This window comes from Ictidomys tridecemlineatus, chromosome 7 (assembly GCF_052094955.1).
Source record: "Ictidomys tridecemlineatus isolate mIctTri1 chromosome 7, mIctTri1.hap1, whole genome shotgun sequence".
NCBI classification, from domain to species: domain Eukaryota; kingdom Metazoa; phylum Chordata; class Mammalia; order Rodentia; family Sciuridae; genus Ictidomys; species Ictidomys tridecemlineatus.
The window spans coordinates 36805527-36827050 of record NC_135483.1 but is presented as its reverse complement, the minus strand read 5'-3'; the positions used below and the strand labels follow the sequence as shown (position 1 = coordinate 36827050).

The 21524-nt window shown below is 33.7% G+C and overlaps 1 protein-coding gene across 5 annotated transcripts in view; it reads right to left on the bottom strand.

Moving 5' to 3' along the window:
• Nucleotides 1–21524, bottom strand: part of Stk3 (serine/threonine kinase 3) — a 272590-nt gene that overhangs the window by 179064 nt on the left and 72002 nt on the right. For all 5 annotated transcript variants that reach the window (XM_078016883.1, XM_040293823.2, XM_078016884.1 and 2 more), the window contains exons 5-6: nt 6950–7114; nt 6160–6327 (exon numbers count right to left, since the gene is read on the bottom strand). In XM_078016883.1, the coding sequence (XP_077873009.1) occupies nt 6160–6327; nt 6950–7114 (333 nt within the window). The remainder of the gene's footprint in view (nt 1–6159; nt 6328–6949; nt 7115–21524) is intronic.

Below are 21524 nucleotides of genomic sequence, written 5' to 3'. Positions count from 1 at the left end.
TAAATAAATAAAATAAAGACATTGTGTCCAACTACAATTAAAAATATATATATTTTAAAAAGTCAATTTAATTGTCTCCTTTAAACTCCCCCACACAAATACAGAGAAATATTCTGTTTTCAGTATTCCAAATTGAAAATCTTAAAAAGATGAAATGTGGTATAATTCTTTCTCAATAATTATTATTCTAAACAATACTTTATGAAAACATATCTCGGAACTACAATTCATATTCTTGAAATTTATATGTCAGTAGGAAAATGATGATTACTTTCTCAATAGTTACTAAACTAATCATGTTTACAGAGCATTTGGCAACACCAACAGCAAAGTTTGAACACAGATTGAGTGAGAATTCCTATTTCCTGTTTAAACCACACAGATGACCTCAGAAGATTCAATCAAGAGAAGTTCAGATCTGTTTACACTGTTCCTTGCTTGTTCATCTCTTCAAGAATAATTCTAATGAACAGAAATAAGATAAAACTGTCACTGTAATAAGCCTGAATCTCCAAGGGGCTAGAATGCTTTGTATTCCCATGGGTAATAGGACCACATAGCAGAAGAACTCTTTCAAATGGAATTTTAAAAATGTATATCCGGAAAGTAGTACTAGAATTCTCCAAGGATCCAATATGTCCCATTCCTCTGGATCCCTTGCTAGCTCTGCTCTGAATGTATCATTAACAGTATCAAGGTATCACTTAAAATAATCAGTTAGAAAAATGTAGGGAAGATAGAGAGAAGAAGAAAGAAAATATGAAAACAAAGAAAAACACATCGAAAGAAAACCAAAGCTGAAGAGGTAGGCAAGGTATGAGCATACGCCTATACTTCCTGTCAGGAGATGAAGAAAACAAAAGCAGCAGTGGAAAGAAGAAGGAAAAAAGGGAAGAGGAGAATATGTGGTGTTTACATAATAGTCCCCATTTATATATGATGATATGTTCCAAGACTGGCAGTGGATGCAACAAATCTTACACCCAATATGTGATTTCCTTTATATACATATCTATAATAAAGTTTAACTCATAAATTAGGCACAGCAGAAGAATATGAATAATAATAATAAAATATAGTGTTTATAACAATATATTAGAATCAAAGTTATGTAAATGTGATCTCTCTTTCAAAATATCTTATTATACTGTACTCACCCTATAGTGCCTACATGATGAAATGAAGCAAGACAAATAAGGTAGACACTGTGGGGGGGGGGTTGTTACTAAGTAAGGACTACTCAAACACAAGCACTGGAATACCCGACAGTTAATCTGATAATCAAGACAGTGCAGATATGCCTAACTAAGGTATAATATATATTCAGACAGAACTGTGTAAGATTTCACCTCACTACTCAGAAGAAGGCACAATTTAAACCTTATAAATAATTTTTTGTGGTAAACTCCACTTATTTTTGCACAGTGGCAGTTTACTTTATTAAGCATACAACGACAAAAAGTAAAACCTCAACAGGGGCACTACACAATGACAAAATGACAAATTTTTTACTTATACCCCTGTGACTACATACTTGAATATCTATAACTAAACAAAAGTAGTTACAGTGTAGAGTCATAATGAAACAATAGTAAGTTAAATAATTCTAGCCTTAGAACGCTAGTTATCTCTGGACCAGAAGTTGCAAGAATACAGGGAATATATCTGCTCTGCTTTCCCTACTTCCTCAAAGACCAATTAAATGGTACATGATAAATATGTCCCTAAACATTTGTAGACGGAAATAAAGAGAAGGGGAAAGGAAGTAAAAATACTAAAAGGCAATTCCAAGGTATTTATCCTCAAAAGGCAAACATCCATATCTTGATGATATTTGGCTTCTTTGATGTAAAACAACAAAGTAGAAGAACAGATATACTTTCCACTGGTCTCAAGACTAAATTCCCTGCCTCCAACATTGTAATATGCTTTTCTTCAATTTTAACATTAATACTGAATCAAAAATATTTTAATATTAATGATTAAATTTTATATTACTGATGAATATGTCACGCCATCAGAATATACATTTATGTGAAAGATGACTTTCGAAAGTATTATTGGTATTGCCAAAGAATGCATAAAAATTATTTTTAAATCCAAAGAATTTAAAATGCTGTTCAAAACTATTGAATATTTACATAACTTCTTCAGAATACATCTACTGCATAAAGTACACATACATGATTAAATACAAGTAAACTCTAATTGGTAGACAAGCAAGTGATTTACATATAAATAGAGTGAAAACTATTCTGATTCAAAGACCTCTCAATGTACTGATTACAAAGAAATAAATACAAAGAAACTTAACTATTAAAGTTGGGGTACAGAAAATGACAGAGGAAACAACTAAAAGAATAAAGAAATGCAAAGGGGCTCTGGAGATGTTGTGACTCACTGGTAGAGCACTTGCCTACCATGCACAGTACTGGGTTGGATCCTCAGTATTGCCCCCCCAAAAATCTTAACATCAGAAGTCATCCAGAAAATGGAGAAATGCAAATGAAATTCACAATAAGATACCACCTTTTACACTCATTACAACTATAATCAAAGACAAAAACAGAAAATATAAATGTTAGCAAGGATGTGGAAAAATTAAAATACTTGTTCATTGTTGGTGGGAATGTAAAATGGTACAGTTGCTGTGGAAAACAGCAAAGATTATTAATCTCATTAAATTTCTACCCTAGAATACATCTTTTTTAATATATTTGTGACAAAATAAAAAATATGTATAAAGCACTTCCCTGAATATCAAAAAAACAATAATTATCCCCAAAGAAAGCATTTTGTGTAGCTCAGTGGTAGAGCATTTGCATAGTATGTGTGAAGACTTGAGTTTAATTCCCAGCACTGCCAAAACAAGTTGTTAAACCATTAGAGAAGTCACAAAATAAAGAGTAAGGGGAGGGGAGCACTTTGTGACTAAATTGCAAAATAATTAAGGTACAACTCTTTTTTTCAAGGAACACCATTTTTACTTGAAAGAATAACTGACAGAACACCCTACGATTACTAGGACTTGAGTATGTGACAGACATTTTCTCAAAAATGTACCAAGTAAGTGTGCCCTTTCAAGGAAAACAACGAAGAGTACTTGTTGTCTGACAAAATGTGAGCTTTCAGGGGCTGGGATTGTGGTTCACCAGTACAGCACTGTCCTTAGCATGTATGAGGCACTGGGTTTGATCGTGAGCATCACATAAAAAAATAAATAAATGAAATAGAGATATTGTGTCAATCTACAACTTTAAAAAAATTATCGATATGATATATACATGAAATTTGAGCTTTTAAGTGTTGACTCAAATTTTGAAAAAATCTGATCTTAACAGCTTCCCAAAACTAGTAATTTAATACTCTAAATGGTGAAATAGCTCACGGACATAAGAAAAGTTAAATAATGACAGTATCATTTGAACAGCAACTTAAAAACTTAAAACTGTACTGTGTTTGGAAGTGCATAAGGCAACCCTTGATAAACTGTACAAAGAACCATGGAGACAAGAAAGACCTATATACAAATTATGAGAAAAAAGAGAAGTCTACTTGGGTGGTAGCTGTCAAGGAAGGCTCTATATAAACAAAATCTTGAGTTGGAACTTTAAAAATTGGTAAGATTTAGATTGATTTTTTTTAAAAAAGTGAGCAAGGCATCCTAGGAAGTTTACAACATATACAGCTTATGTATATTTGTTTAAAGAAAAATACCATCTTCAGTTATAATTTTACTATTTCATAGGTATGAATTCAAACTCTCAAGTGATATTTTAAGACCCTTGAATCAGGAGCTACATATTTCAATTCTTTGTTATCAGCCAGACTAGCACAGGTCAAATTTAATATGATGAAATATTTGTATGAAAAATTAAGATTTACAAAGGAAGGGGTAGAATAGCAGTCTACATTAATTCCCAGCTCTGGAACTTGACCTTGGATAATTTAGTAAACCCTACTGCTTTAACGTCAGATACATCTCATTTGAGGATCACCCTACAGATATCTTAGCTGAAAGTACTATACAAATAAATAATAATTAGAGAAGAAAGGAGAATTTGTGTCCCTAATTTCTATGCTGACCTTGCTATGTATTATGTTACTTCCAAATAAAGAATTTATTTTTTGTTTTAGCAAAAGGAGTTGATATATACAGGGAATATGTATACAACAGTATTACTCAAAGAATTATTTCTGTAAAATGTCTCAGTATAATATATTTATCTTATTAAAATTTAATGAATAACATTATAATGTCAGGCATAATTCAAATTTATTCCTCTTCAGATATTCTAAAATATTGCATTCTTTTTCATTCCTTCTATTGATTTCACACATTTCTTCAGTCACCATATCATCTTCTACAAACACATACACAAAAACATACATACATTCCTCCCATTTCATTCCTATATCCTTCTTGTAGTAACTACAGCCACTAGAGGGCAATAAATTTGCAAAGATAAATGTACTTATCTACAAGAATTGAAATTCACATAATAATAAATCTAGGGGGAAATGTCATTAGGAACCATTTTAAAGCACAGGAAATAAGATTTGAATAAGCAAGGCATATCCTCCAAAAAGAATCCATAGGAGAATATAAAAGTGCTCAAAAAAGAAATTCTATTTTCTCAACAAGGACTAGCTAAAGAAACAGAGAACTGAGGGTTGGCTGTAGGACATTATGTTAAGGAGGAAAGATGTGAGGGTATGAGGTTAATATATCTTAGCTACTTTGGAGGAGAACTCTAATGAAGGGGGTTATTAGCAGGAAAATAGACAGGAGGTATTTTAGGGTAGTTAAATACGTGGGAGGACAATAAGAAGCATAGAAACAAATACCTATTTGCATTTTAGTAAATTACACGTAGTAGAAATAGTACCATTTGGGAGGTTGAGAGAGGAAGAGAAGGAGGAAAAAAAACAAATGCTGAATGTTTTCTCTGATATAAGGAGGGTGACTCAAAATAGGGTAGGGAGGGAGAGCATGGGAGGAAGATTACCTCTAGATAGGGAATAGGGGTGTAAGGGAAAGGAAGGGAGAAGGGGAATAGCATGAATGGTGGAAGGAGACCCTCATCATTATACAAAATATATGTATGAAGATGTGAATTTGGTGTCAACATACCTTATATACAAACAGAGATATGATAAATTGTAGTATAAAGGTGTATTAAGAATTGTAATGCAAAAAAAAATAAGAGAGCTCATGTATAATGGCATAGTTTGGCGTGAACAAACTTTATATAGAGTTACGAAAAATTGTGCTGTGAATGGATAATTATGATTGTAATGCATTCCACTATTGTCATGTATGTAAGAAATAAAATAAAATAAATTAAAAAAAAGAGTAGAAATAAATTGAAGGAGCTCAGGAAGTTCAGAGATTCTCTGTGGTTAAGGCTTTGTACCAGGCATATTTATATGAAATATGCTACATTGTCATTAACTTGTTGATTTCTCATCAATTTTCTTTTTTTATTTATTTATGGTCTCAAATTTTCTTACCACATAAGTATAATGAAACTCTCACTAAGTGAAAATTATGTCTTATGAAAATTTTAGTGATTATACCTTTTAAATACATACATATATAAAATTTCAGAGTATTTTACAGATGTGTACGGGTATAATGTTTTGTGTAGGTGATACATTCTAGTTTTTATCCAGGTTTACCTTAATGAAAAGTTTTAGTCATATTTTATATGACCATATATATTTTTCACAGTAAAAAAATAATAAAAATTTTTAAAAAATACAAATTTTTTAAAACTTAAAAAAAGAGTGTAGGGGAGTCAGGCATGGTGGCTCAAGCCTATAATCTCAGCAATCAGCAAGGCTGAGGCAGGAGGACCACAAGTTCAAAGCCTGCCTCAGCAATTTAGCGAGGCCCTAAGCAACTTAGTGAGACTCTGCCTCAAAATAAAAAATAGAACTATGGCTGGGGATGTGGCTCTGGGGTTCAATCCCTGCCACCGGGGAAAAAAGAATACAAGGAGAAGAGAATTAACAGTCACTAATCTTTGACAGATAATTTTACTACTTTTTGCGCAGAATCTAAATTCAAATGAACTTATTTATTTAATATTTACTATTCTGTGTATGCACTGCAAAACTGAAACACAAGGTTGATAACAAACTATAATTTCTTACCCTCATTGGATGTATATCAGCATAAGGTGGTTTCCCTTCAGCCATTTCTATAGAAGTAATGCCAAGTGACCAGATGTCAGCCACACAGTTATATCCTATTTCTTGAATTACCTCCGGAGCCATCCAAAATGGAGTTCCTATCACAGTATTGCGTTTTGCCATTGTATCCTGCAAAAACATTACATAAATATGAATACTACTACAAAACACAAAGGAAATCTGTATGCAACATTTTTAATATCTTTTTTTTAATATGGTACTGAGGATCGAATCCAGTGCCTCCACGCATGCTAGGTGAGCGCTCTACCACTGAGCCACGACCCCAGCCCACACAACATGTTCTTTAAAATATTTATGCTAAAACATCAAATTCTATTCTCAAATTCTACAGGGAGTGGACTGTTTTCCTAAATCCTCAACTAGTTGTAGTATGATATATTAGGAATTTTAGAAATAACCAAGAGTCTACAAGTAACTATCTCCACTTCATTAAAGGCAGTCAATGAAAATAGTACTATGACAGTAAAAACTATAAAAACCAATGTACCAAGGGAAATGATGTAGCTTCCCTGTTACAACACTAAAACATTCTGATGATTACAAGATGTATTTTCATATTCACTGTCCCTTAAATTATAAACTTACAATTTGGCTCAGTTATGGTTCCTCCACAATAACAATGAAGTTACATGTTTCTTTCCAGACCCCCCAAAAAGTTATCAAAGTTTAGTTACAATCAAGCCTCACCAAATGAGCAAAAGTGTTTCCAAAATTATTAAAGTCAACTTACTGTTAACTGACCAGCCACTCCAAAATCTGCCAATTTTGCATGTCCTTCTGTATTAAGGAGAATATTTCCAGCCTTTATATCTCTGTGTATTTTTCTCATAAAGTGCAAATATTCTAATCCTTTCAATGTAGATTTTAGAATGGTTGCAATTTCATCTTCTGTTAACTGGAAAGAAATATTTTTTGAACTATATTAAAATGCCATTTTAGATAAATTCTTACCAGAGAACACAAGTACTTCTTCCTAATGGCCATTAAACCTCTACTAAAAGGCTAAAGAGAAAATAATCAAGAACCCATTCCCATATACACACAAACATCTGTCATTATTCTCATAACACTTTCCTGATGAAAGGATAATCAAATTTTTTTATAAAATTCCCAATGTTGAAAAAAAAGAAAAAACAAAAACAAAGAAAATAAAATTACCAGTGTCATTCATAAAGCAAAAAATATGTCCCAAAAATCAGCATGACCATACAAAATCACTATTTCACATGTTGTCTAATACCTGGGTGGCAGGTACTACTATAGCTACCTGTCCTGAAAAAGCAAATTCAGACACTCTTCCCTGTGAGGCCTGCAATTCTTGAAGAAAATGAAGACCAACAGCTTTACACCAAGGAAAGGAAATAAGGGAACACAGTGAGACTTGCTGCAAGTCTTCTGCATGAAGCACTTAACCAATGTCACCCTTCCTGCTTCCAGCCAGGTCACCCCTAATCCACCCAAGTCCTGATTTCTGACCTAATACTGAAAGCTCAAAAGTGAAACTGAGAAAGATTAGGAAACTGGAAATAAATGTGAAGGCTTCAAGAGAAAAGAAAAATGAGAGAAGGTCAAGCAAGAAGAGAAGGGAAAAGAAACATTCTGGACTGTTACAGTAGCGGAGCCACTACTCTTTGTACCAAGAATTGCTAAGAGTTCTGCATACACTGTCTCATTTATCCTTACCACAATCCTCTAAAGTAGGAAGATATTACAAAATGATAATAAATATCTGGTCTTCTTTCCAGGTTCCTGTCATAGGAGTTTCTAAAGACACCTTGGAATTTGCTGAATGATGGGGATAAAAGCACTACTTTTTATTATTCATAATATGCTCCTTTCAACCTCACAGAGTTTATTCTAATGAAATGGCTCTTCAGGGCCCCCCACATAGCTTCAGATGAGAGACAGCTGCTAAAGAAAACCACCTTGTGATTAGAGAGTTGGAAATTTCAGCCCCATCCCCTGACTTATGAGTGTCACCAATGTCCAATGACTTACTCAATTATGACCATGTAATGAAACAACCATTAAAAACCCCAAAAGACAAGGACTGTTCTCGTGCAACTTATATTCTGTGTACATAGGAAGGGATAATTTGATAGAAATACAAAGATTAAAACAAGAAAAAGTGAATGATAATTGCTCAGAGGGTAATGAAATTTCTGAGAATTAAGTAAAAATAACTAAGAAACTGCTTTAGATCAGATATCCAAGAAAACCTGAATTTTTGTTTGTGGTAGGTTTTTGTTTTTGTTTGGGGGGGCACTGTTTTTTAATGGGTAGGGGCAGGGTGCTAGGGATGCAACCCAGTGCCTCACATATGCTCTACCACTGAGCTACACTCCTAGGAAAGCATTTTTACTGAGGTCTAAACAATATGAAGGAGCCAACCATGTAAATGGCTCTCCAGGAACACAACATTCTACACTAAAAGCAAGAGGCAGGAGTAAAAATACCTTGACTCAACTTCTAAAAACTTTCAAAAATATTGAGGAGGAAGGAACACTTCTAAAACTCCTATTATCCCAATAACAAAGCTACTACAAAAAAACTACCACCATATTCTTTTTTTTTTTTTTTTTATTGGTTGTTCAAAACATTACAGAGCTCAAGACATATCATCTTTCATACATTCGACTCAATTGGGTTTTGAACTCCCCAAATACATAATACATACTCACTTCTGTTACATACTCACATTTTTACATAATGGCATATTAGTGACTGTTGTATTCTGCTACCTTTCCTATCCCCTACTATCCCCCCTCCTCTCCCCTCCCCTCCCAACATCCCTCTCTACCTCCTCTGCTGTTGTTCAATTCTCTCCCCTTTTTTTCCCCCCACCCCCTTGCCCCTCATAACCTCTTATTATTTTGTGTATCACTGAAGGTCTCCTACCATTTCCATATGTTTTCCCTTCTCTCTTCCTTTCTCTCCCCCCATTCGTCTTAGTTTACTGTTAGTCTTTTCCTCATGCTCTTCCTTCCTGTTCTATTCTTAGTGGCTCTCTTTATATCAAAGAAGACATTTGACATTTGTTTTTTAGGGCTTGGCTAGCTTCACTTAGCATAATCTGCTCTAATGCCATCCATTTCCCTGCAAATTCTATGATTTTGTCGTTTCTTAGTGCTGCATAATACTCCATTGTGTATAGCTGCCAGCTAGACTGTGGAACCAACCTAGATGCCCTTCAATAGATAAAAATTGTGGCAGCCACCATATTCTTTTTTCTTAATTTTTTTTTAGTTGTCAATGGACCTTTATTTTATTTATTGATATGTGGTGCTGAGGATCGAACCCAGTGCCTCATATATACTAGGCAAGCACTCTACCATTGAGGCACAATCCCAGCCCCCACCATATTCTTTATGAACATTGATGCAAAAATCTTCAACAAAAAACTGGCAATTGCAATTCAGTAGGAAAGTAAAGGATTATACACCAGGACCAAATGAAATATATTCATCGAATATTAGGATGGTGCAATACACAAAATTTAAACAATGTTGTGCATCGTCTTACTAGAACAAAAGAAGCCACAAGATCATCTCAACTGATACCAGAAAAATCATTTGATAAATTTAATGTTCTTTCAGAATAAAAACACAAAACTGGAAATAGAAGAAAACTGCATTATCTCAACATAATAAAAGTCATATACAAAATTCCTAAAGTGAACAAAAGACTCAGTGGTGAAAGACTGAAAGCTTTTCTTCTAAGATCAGAACCAAGGCAAGGATGCCTGCTTTCACGATATCTATTGAACCACAGTACTAGATAAAGTTCTAGCCAGAGTGATTCGGCAAGAAAAAGAGACAAACAAGCACCAAGTCATCTAAGGTTTTTACCAGCCAATGGATAAGGAGTGCGAATTTTTTGAAAATTCTGGTACTTCCAAGAACTTTTATTTTTTATATTTTTTTAGTTATAGTTGGGCACAATACCTTTATTTTATTTGTTTATTTTTATGTGGTGCTGAGGATTGAACCCAGAACCTTGCATGTGCTAGGCGAGCACTCTACCACTGAGCCACAACCCCAGCCTTTCCAGGAACTTTTTTTTAACCCTAACACTAACTCTGTCTCAAATAAGATGGTGTGACTTGTCGATCCACAGAAAGCAAGCACTATGCTCTAAAGCCTGACTATGAATACAGTAGCCACTAACTATATATGGTTTCTAAAAATTGGAATATGACATAAAGGTAAAATATACACAAAAGATCAAATCTTTTCTTTTTAAGAGAGAGAGAGTCTTTTTTAATATTTATTTTTTTTAGTTCTTGGAGGACAACATCTTTCTTTGTATGTGGTGCTGAGGATCGAACCCGGGCCGCACGCATGCCAGGCGAGCGCGTCACCGCTTGAGCCACATCCCCAGCCCAAGATCAAATCTTAATACAAAAAAGAGAATGTAAGATATCTTACTAATAATTTGTGATTCCCTTTAAAGTGTGTTATATATTAGTGTTCTAATGTAGTCATTAATGTTGACTTTATATTATATTATGAAATACTAGTGTTTAATACATTTAAATTATACTATTTCATATTACATCATATTGATATCATACATTAATACATACCACACATTAGTAAAATTAATTTTACAAGTGTCTTTTTCCTTTTAAATGTGACTACTAGAAATTTTAAATTACATGTGACTTATTTTTCTATTGGATAGCACTGTACTAAAGGACCCACAAGAACAAGGAACTTTATTTTGTTCACAGATGAAAATGACCATGCCTGACATAGAGTCAATATTCAATAAATAGTGAAAGAGTGGACACAGACTTATTGATGCAAAAAGCAGGTACCCTCCTGATGTAGGACAGGAGAAGTTTGAAGAAAAAAAAGGTAAAAAGAAGACATGAAGGACAAGGAAATATCATTTTAATCTGGAATTCTAATACATTGTCAGGTCAGTCACTCTCCCAAGCCAGTCACTCCCAATTTTCCAGGAAATTGGTAAATCTACCTTGTGCACTGTTTGTGAGTCCATCAATAAACCAATAAAGCTAAGAGAGATATGATCTTTTTAGAAACTATAACTTAAGGGACTTTCCAGCACTATCTCTTGATCACGATCCACATATGCCTAAAGATCCAGAGAATGACCAGAGCACAATAAACCATTCTGTAATTACCAGACTGATGTCATCCCTACAAAGCAACCCATACTCACCCTTTACCAAGTTTCAAGAGGAGCCAGGAACCCCGAAACAGTCTCCACTCTCGAGATGACTGGCGTTCTTCCTTGAATGTATATTCATTGCTCTCCTAAATAAATTTCTGTGCCTCTACTGATTTATGCTGAAATTCTTTTCTATCATATATGTCAAGTTCCCCATTTTTCTGAGAACCTTAGGACGCTCTTCCTGGGATAGCTCTTCTCAGATTACAATCTGATGTTCCTAGTCTTTTTTTGTTTTGTTTTGTTTTTTCTGTGTTTGGTGCATTATAGTTGCACAAAATGATGGGATTTGTTATTACATATTCTTATGAGTGATGTTCTCAATCTTGCTAAATTAGTCATTAGCAACCAAGGTCTGTGATTTGTAGGCAGGAAATTATTTAGGGTCCCACACTGTACCACTGCAGAAAGTGTGCAAGATAGTGGTGCTACAGCATAGTTTGTGTCTGGGTTTCCTCCTCTCTCCCCACCCTCAACTGCCTGCCTGAAGATTAGAGTGTATGATGTTGCAAAAGCAGTATCAGTCCATAAAACTGTGCCTTGTTTAATTACTTCAGTGATGATCTTTTTTTGTTGCCTAGACTTCAATTTTTATCTTCCTAACAGTACAGAATTTCCAATTAATAAAAGTTACTAATCCTCCATTAACTCTCTGATTTGTCATCTCTGCCCCTATAATTCTTATTTTGGAGCTGCACTAGAGAAAGTTCAGTATTAAATAGATCTAGTGTACAACAGAATCTCAAGATCTGTCCGATTTCAATGCTATAAAGTGCCTGGTTAAAAAAAAAAATCACATACTAAAAAAAGATTTGCCAGAGATCTTATACTGATTCATGAACTGTCTGACTTTGCTAGATGATTTAAAAGGTTCATTCTAATTCTATGATTCTATGAGATATGAACAAAAGATTTTCATGTGAAAATAGTCTATTTTTAATAACCAAATAAATTCAGACTCTTTTGGACATCAATCTTTTTGTTCATTCAACAAATATCTATTTGCCTGGGCTCTACTGTACAAATACTGTTGAAAATGCTGGGTATACAGTGATGAAGGGAACCGACAGTTCCAGTCCTCATGAAGCTTATAAGAACACCAGAGGGCCTGGCCAAAATATAGCTACAAACTGTTAAAGGTGGAAAAAGGCAGACCTGAAGCAAATTTCACTATGCTTTTCTCCTATTAGTAATAAATTCTTTTTCCTGCTTCAGGGAGTCACTGTCCTCTTAATCACTTCACATCCTCCTCCAATCAAAAATGACAGAATAAGCCATCCTTCACATTAGTATATAAATAATAAAAATTATTTGTGGTACACTATCATTTTAACAACCCATCTGAGAATGTGGCTTAGTGGTAGAGCACTTGACTAGATGTACAAGGCCCTAGGTTCAATCTCCAGCACAGGGAAGGGGGAAAAAATTTTTTTTTAATGTTAAGGCTCAAAAGATGTATCTTTACACAAAATTTTTGGCTTCAATTCTGAAAAGTTTTTCTCAATAAACTCATTTTAAACAATAAATAAGTGAATATTTTCTATAACATGGAAGCATATGTTCTCTTAAATTTTTATTTTACAGTATAGATTTAAAAATTATAGGAGGCCATTATTTTGGACTGAGCTCCTGCACTAGACCTCAACACACCATACTAAAATTTAAAATAGAGTCACTCATAATAAAGTTCTAAGATATCAAACTGATACCAAAATCGTTACCTGACATTCTTAAAAACCAGGAAAATGACAGCAGTCAAGTTTCCTAAATACACTAATTTCAAATAACATGATAATGAAGATCCCTCTGCTTTAATCCTTACAAAAAAGTAATCTGATTATTAACCAGTTATTTCTCTATTATTCTGTTTCCCTCTTCCTGCTTTATAAGGAAAGAAATTTTTTTCCAGTACTGAGGACTGGAAGCCAGGGTCTCACACATGCTAAGCAAGCACTGTACTATTGAGTTAAATCCCCAGCTCTTTTCATTTTATTTTGAGACAGCATCTTGCTGGCCTGAAATTTGTGATCCTCCTGCTCAGCCTCTTGAGCAGCTGAGATTACATGTGTGGGCCACCATGCTAACCTCAAGGAGAGTAACTTTGAAAAACTCAACCTGCTTTTTGTTTTTGCTTCTACTTTTTCCATCCTTTCTTTCTTTATAAAACCAACCTCCTCTGTTTTGCTCATTGGAACATTGATTCTATTTTATAGAATGAAGTATTGCCTGATTCTAGAATTCCAAATAAAGCCAATTTAGATCTTTACTAAATTGGTTATAATTTTGTCTTGTTAGGCAAGTGCTCCACCACTGAACTCTATCATATCCCTAGCCCCTTTTTTTATTTTGAGACAGAGTCTTGCTAAGTTGTCTAGACTGGCCACAGACTTGTAATCCTCCTACCACAGCCTCACAAGTTAGCTGTGGTAATTCTGTTTTTAGACAACAGTTTATAACAATTATTTTAGGTGATTTCACAGCTACTCAAATATGCAAGCAGAAATATTTATTATCACCCTTTTTATAGATGAGGAAACAAATTCAGAGAAATTATACAGTCTGCCAAATGTCACACAAACACTAAGTGGCAAAGTCCACAAGACTTCTGCAGTCATACCCCTTTGTCTCAGTAGTCCTAGATGTTACCAACATGAAGTATGAACTGTCACAAAATTAAAAAGGGACAGGAAATTTCAGGCTTGTTCCAAGGGTGATATCAAAATGTGTGACAATCAGAAAAATGAATGTCTAATCAGAATAACTGCCAACCATGTATTAATCAACCTGAACAGCATCCATGCACAAAACAACAACATCCATGCACAAAAAAGTAAAAACTATCAGCCTTGAATATCAGACAGAGTGCCCTGCCCCACCTCAGAATTAAAATTCAAATTATTTAAAATGACATATCGGTCAACAAGACGGTATACCTGTTAATATATCCTTCAAATAAGCACACTCACCTGGCCTGAAAAGTAATCCCTAAGCACATTATGAATGTCTTTATGAGTACTGTATCAAAAACAGATATTGTTACTCAAACATTTAAAGATATTTAAATAAAAATAGAAAATCAAAGTAGGTTTCAAATCACAAGGCAGGAAAAATAGTTTCTAATAAAAAAGTAAACAAAGGATTATGGGAATTCATTAGCTTTGTCTACATAAAAAAATAAATTCAGAGAAATAATCACAGCAAACACAGTAAAATATTTAAGTGTAGAGAATTATTTAGATTGTAAAGAGCTTGCATCCTTCAGAAAAACAATCATGTCCCAATAAATAAGTAGGCCAATGAAATGAATATATGACTCACAAATCTATAAAGAAAATGGTTAACATATATGAAAAATAAACTTAACTATTATCAAAGAAAAGCAAATTAAACAATGGAGTATCAATTATATATTATCTCATATAGGTCACAATGTTAAGAATGTGGCAGACAAGAAGAGTACGAACTATGTGTAAAAGTGACCTAAGAATAAAGAAGTGATTTCTTAATTTAAAAAAACCTACAAAACATTTGTTCACTGAAAAAAAAAATAACACTTACCTAGTACTTATTCTATACTAAATAAGGGGGGGAAAAATCTTCAACCTAACCTTGAAGGGTTCCCATCTAGTAGGAATGACATAAACTTATTACAAAAAGCACTTTAAAACTGAAATGGAATCACAAGGAAAGGGCAATTACTTAGGGAAGGAAAGAAAAAGTGGCATTAAAATTAATAGGGCCGGGTGTGGTGGCACACTCCTGTAATCCCAGTGGCTTAGGAGGCTGAGGCAGGAGGATCACAAGTTCAAAGTCAGTCTCAGCAATTCAGTGAGGCCCTAAGCAACTTAGTAAGACACCCTACCTTAAAATAAAAAGTAAAAGGAGCTGAGGATATAGTTAAGCACCCCTGGGTACAACCCCTAGTACCAAAAAAAAAAAAAAAAAAAAAGACTTTGGATAAGAAAAGTAATATACCAACCACAGAAAGAGAAGACTACAAATACAGAAACTCAATAATGAAGTGAAAATCAAAAATGTAAAAATCATAAAATGGTACTTAGAAACCAGTAAGGCCATTTTCTTTTTTTCATTAAGATGAGGGAAATGGTAGAAAGTAATGGGTGAAATTTCACCATTGTAGTACCAAAATGCAGATAAATCTAGAAAATTTAAAGTAATAAATTCTTACCTGGCCTATTAAAAATAAGGGAATTGAATGAACTTTAGACAAGAACAATATCCATTCCAAGATTTAAGCCAATCCTCAAGTACTGGGTGACTAAAGGAGAAGGAGAGTAGTATGAGACAGAATATATATTTATTTAGAGAAAACTACATAGGAGGCCCTGATCTAGATGTTAATATTCTGTTTATTTCATGCCTGTTAGACACATGTTGACCATTTTTAACCAAAAAATAAAGAAATTGACAGTCATTTCACTAAATAGGTGGAGTTTTGTTTTCAAGTAATATGGAGCTTCTTTAACAAATTACATTTGCATATAAACAGAGCCAATTACCAAAAGTAGCTAGATTTTTATTTGGAAACTATTTCTTCCCACTACTACATAAAACTTTAAAGTACTAAAATTCAAGTTATCAGTCAAATAGATCCATGCCCAACTATTTGAAAATATTCAGGTTTATACTGAAAACATTTGGGGGAGGGGGGTGGACAGGAGAAAGGGTCTGCTTTCAATGGAAGGAGATAATGGAAGATTTGGGTTCTAAAATCCATTCTCAAGCCCCAGTCCTTTAATAATAAGTTAAGAATCAAATGAAAAATTTTATCACAGTACTTCATTTATAATTAGATTTTTCTCAATACATTATTGTTTAATTTCATTTCTGTCTCTATATAAATAGACAATTAAAATCGCTTGAATCACATTTTATAGTCTATTTTATGAGAGAGAGAGAAAGAAAATTGTAGAGAGATTGTAAACCATGAATGAAATATTCAGCAATCAGGGATGGAAATAAGACTTTTGTAGCTGAGCTAATACATTAAAAGACGGAAGTCCACATCTGGTTTCAATAGTAGTATGAATTCACTGGCAAATTTTAAAAAAAATTGTACAAAAACAAAAAGATGGTTTTGATAGAATCTAGTCCTCTCGTGACTTTTGTTTCTAGAGTCCTATGATTAGTATAATAATATGATATATTTAATATGTCACTGTGTATATGGTTTTGATAAAATTATACCCACCAACTTGTCTCAAGGGCACAGGCACAACAGGTTTAAGGTATATAGACTGCCTTAATGTTTTTAGGTCAGTCAAAATGAATAGTAGTGAAGGTATTGTAGGATCCTGCAAAATTAAATTTTAATAGAAAACTTTTAAGTTTTTAATTTTAATAGAATTTAAACTTTCTAAAAGTGAGTCTTTGACAACCCTAGCTAAAACTGTACCTTTCTTACAATTATTTATGCATATAAAACAGTGTGTTAATTTTACTGTTAGGTACCTATTAGTTAAAGATACAAAAAGACATTGTTCCCCTTTTCAAGTATCACAGACAGATAGGTATTTTATTATAAAATTTTAAGTTTCATTCTCATAATGACTTTGTATAAGGTATTAAAAACTATTGGATTGAAACTTACATAGTCTTTAAAGGCCTGAACCAAATCTCATGTCTTTCAAGAAATCACTCCATATGCCCCAAGTCAGAATTTATTTATCCAGTGATAACAACAGTTTACATTTATTGAGTTATTACTATCAACCAATCTACACATATCATTTTAATATACAACACAACCATAAAAAGTAGGCACCAGGGGCTGAAGTTGTGGCTCAATGGCAGAGCACTTGCCTGGCATGTGTGAGGCACTAAGTTAAATTCTTAGCACCACATATAAATAAATAAATAACAAAGGTACATCAACAACTTAAAAAAAAAAAAAGTAGGCACTGAAAAGTCTATTCTACTGTTTCCATCTTCATGATGCTCAGAATTATATGGGATGGGAAAATAAATCATTACAATCTGTTTAAAATAACAAGATGAACTAAAGCAATACTCCAATGGTTCTGAAAGATATCTGTGCATCAGAATTAATAATCTTAAAATAAAATCCAACCCTTCTGACAAAACCTTAAATGCCTTACTTAAACGGTACAGGTTCTGCCAGCCTTAACAATCTTAACTCACCATTCTCCCTACTTCAGGGAGGCTCCATCAAAGAGGTAACTTCTAAGCTGACTCTTAAAGAATGAACAAAGTTTATCAAGTGGCCAAAGAGGAAAGGAAATATCATTGTCTGCAAAGGTGTTGGGAATAAAAATATATGAAGTTGAATACTAGTGAATGGCTCTTTGTGTTTCAATGTAATGTGTATGGATAAACAGTGCAAAATGGGAGGTCAGGTTAAGTTCAAATGTTTTAAACATCTATAAATTTTCAAGTGGAAAGATAACAAGATCATATCTGAACTTTTTAAAAGAAAACAGTAACCTCAAAACCAGAACTAGAAGTGGAAAAATTAAAGAATACAATAACAACTTAGTGTAATAGTATGAGTAACTACAGTAGTAGTAGTAATAGTAGTAGCAGCAGCAGCAGCAGCAGCAACTAACATGTCTATAACCTTGCTTAAAATCCCAAAGGAGAGTTCTTTGATAGAATTAATTTAAGGGAAAAAAAACTTATCTAGCAAAATTAGAAAAAGTCAGAGAAGCAACAGAAAAGTACCAAAGCAAAATTCGTATCTCTTTCATAATTTAGGAATGCTCAATACTGGAGTCTATCTACAATCTTTTACCACCAAAAAAAAAAAAAATCCTGCTCTACTCTTAAAACAATCATATATGAAGTAGAACCCTTGTGGTTCCATAGGAAAACTATTTATTAAAAATAATCATGGGGCTGGGGTTGTGGCTTAGTGATGGAGCACTCACCTAGTACATGCAGGGTGCTGGATTCAATCCTCAGCACCACATAAAAATAAAGGTATTATGTCCAATTATAACCAAGAAACAAAATATTTTTAAAAAATGATCATGCCCTTTGAATTAGTAATTCCATTTCTCATAATGTGTCCAAAGAACAGCACAACTATGCCAATACATATATACAAAAGTTTCTGCAAACTTAATAGCAAAAAAGTGAAAAGTTAGAACTCATTTTATCTACAGACTAGAAAAAAAGGACTCAGTTACAAATATACACACTGGCATAAAGAGGTGAATAAAATATATCATAAGTTTAGAGAAAGGCAAGATATAGAATTCCATCTGTGGTATGAATCCTTTGTTTAAAACAAGATTTACACATATAGCTGCGGAAAGAACTCTTAAGAAATTAACTGACATGACCTCAAGGAAGTAAAAGAAGTGGGTATGGAAACATTAATTTTCTCTTTTCTACTATTTGAGTTTTTTTACAATGGGCTTAAGTTAATTTTTTCCTTAATTTTTATAATTAAAAGGTGAGAGAGGAGAAAGTTACACACAGGTTAAAAGTACAAATAATTAGTCAGGTATGATGGCACACACCTATAATCCCAATGACTCAGAAGGCTGAGGCAGGAGAGTGGCAAGCTCAAAGCCAGCCTCAGCAACTTAGCAAGGCTCTGTCTCAAAATAAAATATTTTTTTTAAAAGTGGGGGCTAAAGGGACTAGAGATAAAGTTCAGTGGTTGAGCATTCCTGGGTTCAAAGCCAGGTTCAATACCCCCCCCAAAAAAAAACAAAGTACAAATAATTGTGCTGACCATTTGAGCTCCATCAAATGTTATTAAAATTAAGATTTAAAGAAAAAATTCAAGGTTTGCCATTCAAGGAGCTATATTTACATTTTCTGGAAAATTAACTTAAGTACATTTTTATTACCTAACTAAATAATACTGCTAAATAAGACATAATGATTTTTATATGTTTTTCTAATGTTGGGGAAGATCTGTTATTTCAACAAATTATTAAACCATTAGTAACTTAAAATTAAATTACCATTTTTTAAAGATTTTCCTTAACAGTAATAATGTAATAATTTATATTTGTATAGAACTTCTTGGGTTACAGAACACTGACACTCATCATTTTTGTCCTTTACAAGAAAACACTGATGTAGGTTAAGGCAAGTAATGTGATATTAAATCCATTTTAGGGTTAGGAATTTTAAGTTTAAAGGAGTTACACAATGTACCCAAGACTACAGAGCTAATAAGTAACAATTCAGGCACTGAAACTTGGTCTTCCTGTTCCATATTCAGGGGTCATTCCATTAAACCACATCACTTCAAATAACCATTATCACGGTGTGCTAATGGGTCAAGTTTGTGACAGGGAGACAGGGCTTACTGTAGATCTGGCATGATAGGCAGCAGGCCTGGACAGCAATGAACAATATAAAAATAAAGTGTATGAATATGGGCCTGAATGACGAAAGAAAAAACAGAACTGGGAGAAATGCCAATAAGAATAGTAATAAAGGTGAAACTGGGCAACTTATCAATAAGAGAAGCCAAGGAAATACCTTTGTAAGCTTAATTTACTTAGTTAAGGTAAAGAGGAAAGTCTACTCAAGAGACTAGATTGTAACATGGAAAAAATCACAAAGTATATATAATCCAATCAAAGAATTTAGAAAAGATATAATAAAGCATGATGTGTATGATTTATGCTATAAAAATTCTAGTAGTGAAATCCTACAATGGATAGTCATTAATTTCCAATTTGTTTTTCTGCAGCAAGTTGGAATTTCAAGAAGCAAGCATAAAGAACACTCAGAACTCAATCTCACCAGGCACATGGCACACACCTGTAATTCCAGGGGTTCAACAGGCTGAGTCAGGAGGATCACCAGTTCAAAGCTAGCCTCAGCAATTTAGTGAGACTCTTTCTAAAAATAAAAAATAAAAAGGGCTGGGGATGTTGCTCAGTGGTTAAGTGCCCCTGGGTTCAATTCGTGGTACCAAAAAACTCAAATCTCATCCATGGACTCATTCTCCCACAATTCTAGTATGACACTAACAGAAGTACCTTCCCAGGGTGAGAAAATGGTTGTAAATGAAGGGGTCAAAAACATCAGAAATAACATCCAGGTCAAACCACTCTAGTCTAAAGGGAACCAGAGGTCTTCAATCCTGATGAGTAGATTTTCTAAGAGAATTCTTATAATAAACATAACTACTGATAACAGCAGGAATAGGATCCTTGAGAAACATCAACCTTACCCTTAAATGCAATGTAAGAAAGAGTTGGGGGCTCAATAGCTTTGACACTCAGTGTCACCAGAGACCTTGTCCAAAGCTTAACATTCATTTTGGGAGCTATTTTAGAGGAGTTTTTTAAATTGCTTTTTATTCCTGATATATTTTTGTTTTGATTTTTAGATTTGTTAAATATGTTCCTATATATATTCTTTTTTATCAGACTAGCATCCATTCACCCTTCTACTATGTTAACATACTCTCGTTCCCTTTTAGGAAATCACTATCTTCCCAATCCTCAGGCCATGTAGTTGAAGTAGTCAACTTTCCTGATTCCAGGTGGGACACATGACCTGGATCTAAGCCAATTACCAGATCATATTCTTGGCCAAAATGATTTGCTCAGAAAAAGTCATTCTGAAGCAATGCAGCACAAGACTTTTCTGTTAGCAGTCATCTTATAACTTCAAGAAAAGAGTGTGTGAAAGCTGAATCAATAAAGAGATATCAAAACAAAAAGATGAATTCCATTCCTTTAACCCAGAACCAAGCCACAAGCAAAACTAACTCTGTGAAATTTTTTATTTATATTAGCAAATAAATTCTCCTTTTTATTTAAGCCAGAAAGTTTAGGCAAGGTTTTCTTTAATTTGTAACCAAGAATCAAAAATGATGCAATAATCTCAAAGGTAACACCAAAGAGAGGAGAAAATCCTAGAAAAAGAGGTTTGTACAAAGCACAAGCACGAACTCCAGTAATTCTGGAGGTTATTCTAGATACATAACAGTATAAGATCTCTGAACTGATTTCCATTTTCAGCCCCCAAACAAAAGGGAACAATAATTAGAGGCAGTAGAATAAATATGTTAAAAAATGAACACTTCAAACAAAAGGTCCCACTTTTTGCCTTCATCTTCCTAGAACTACCTCCTCCAGCTAAAAAAAAAT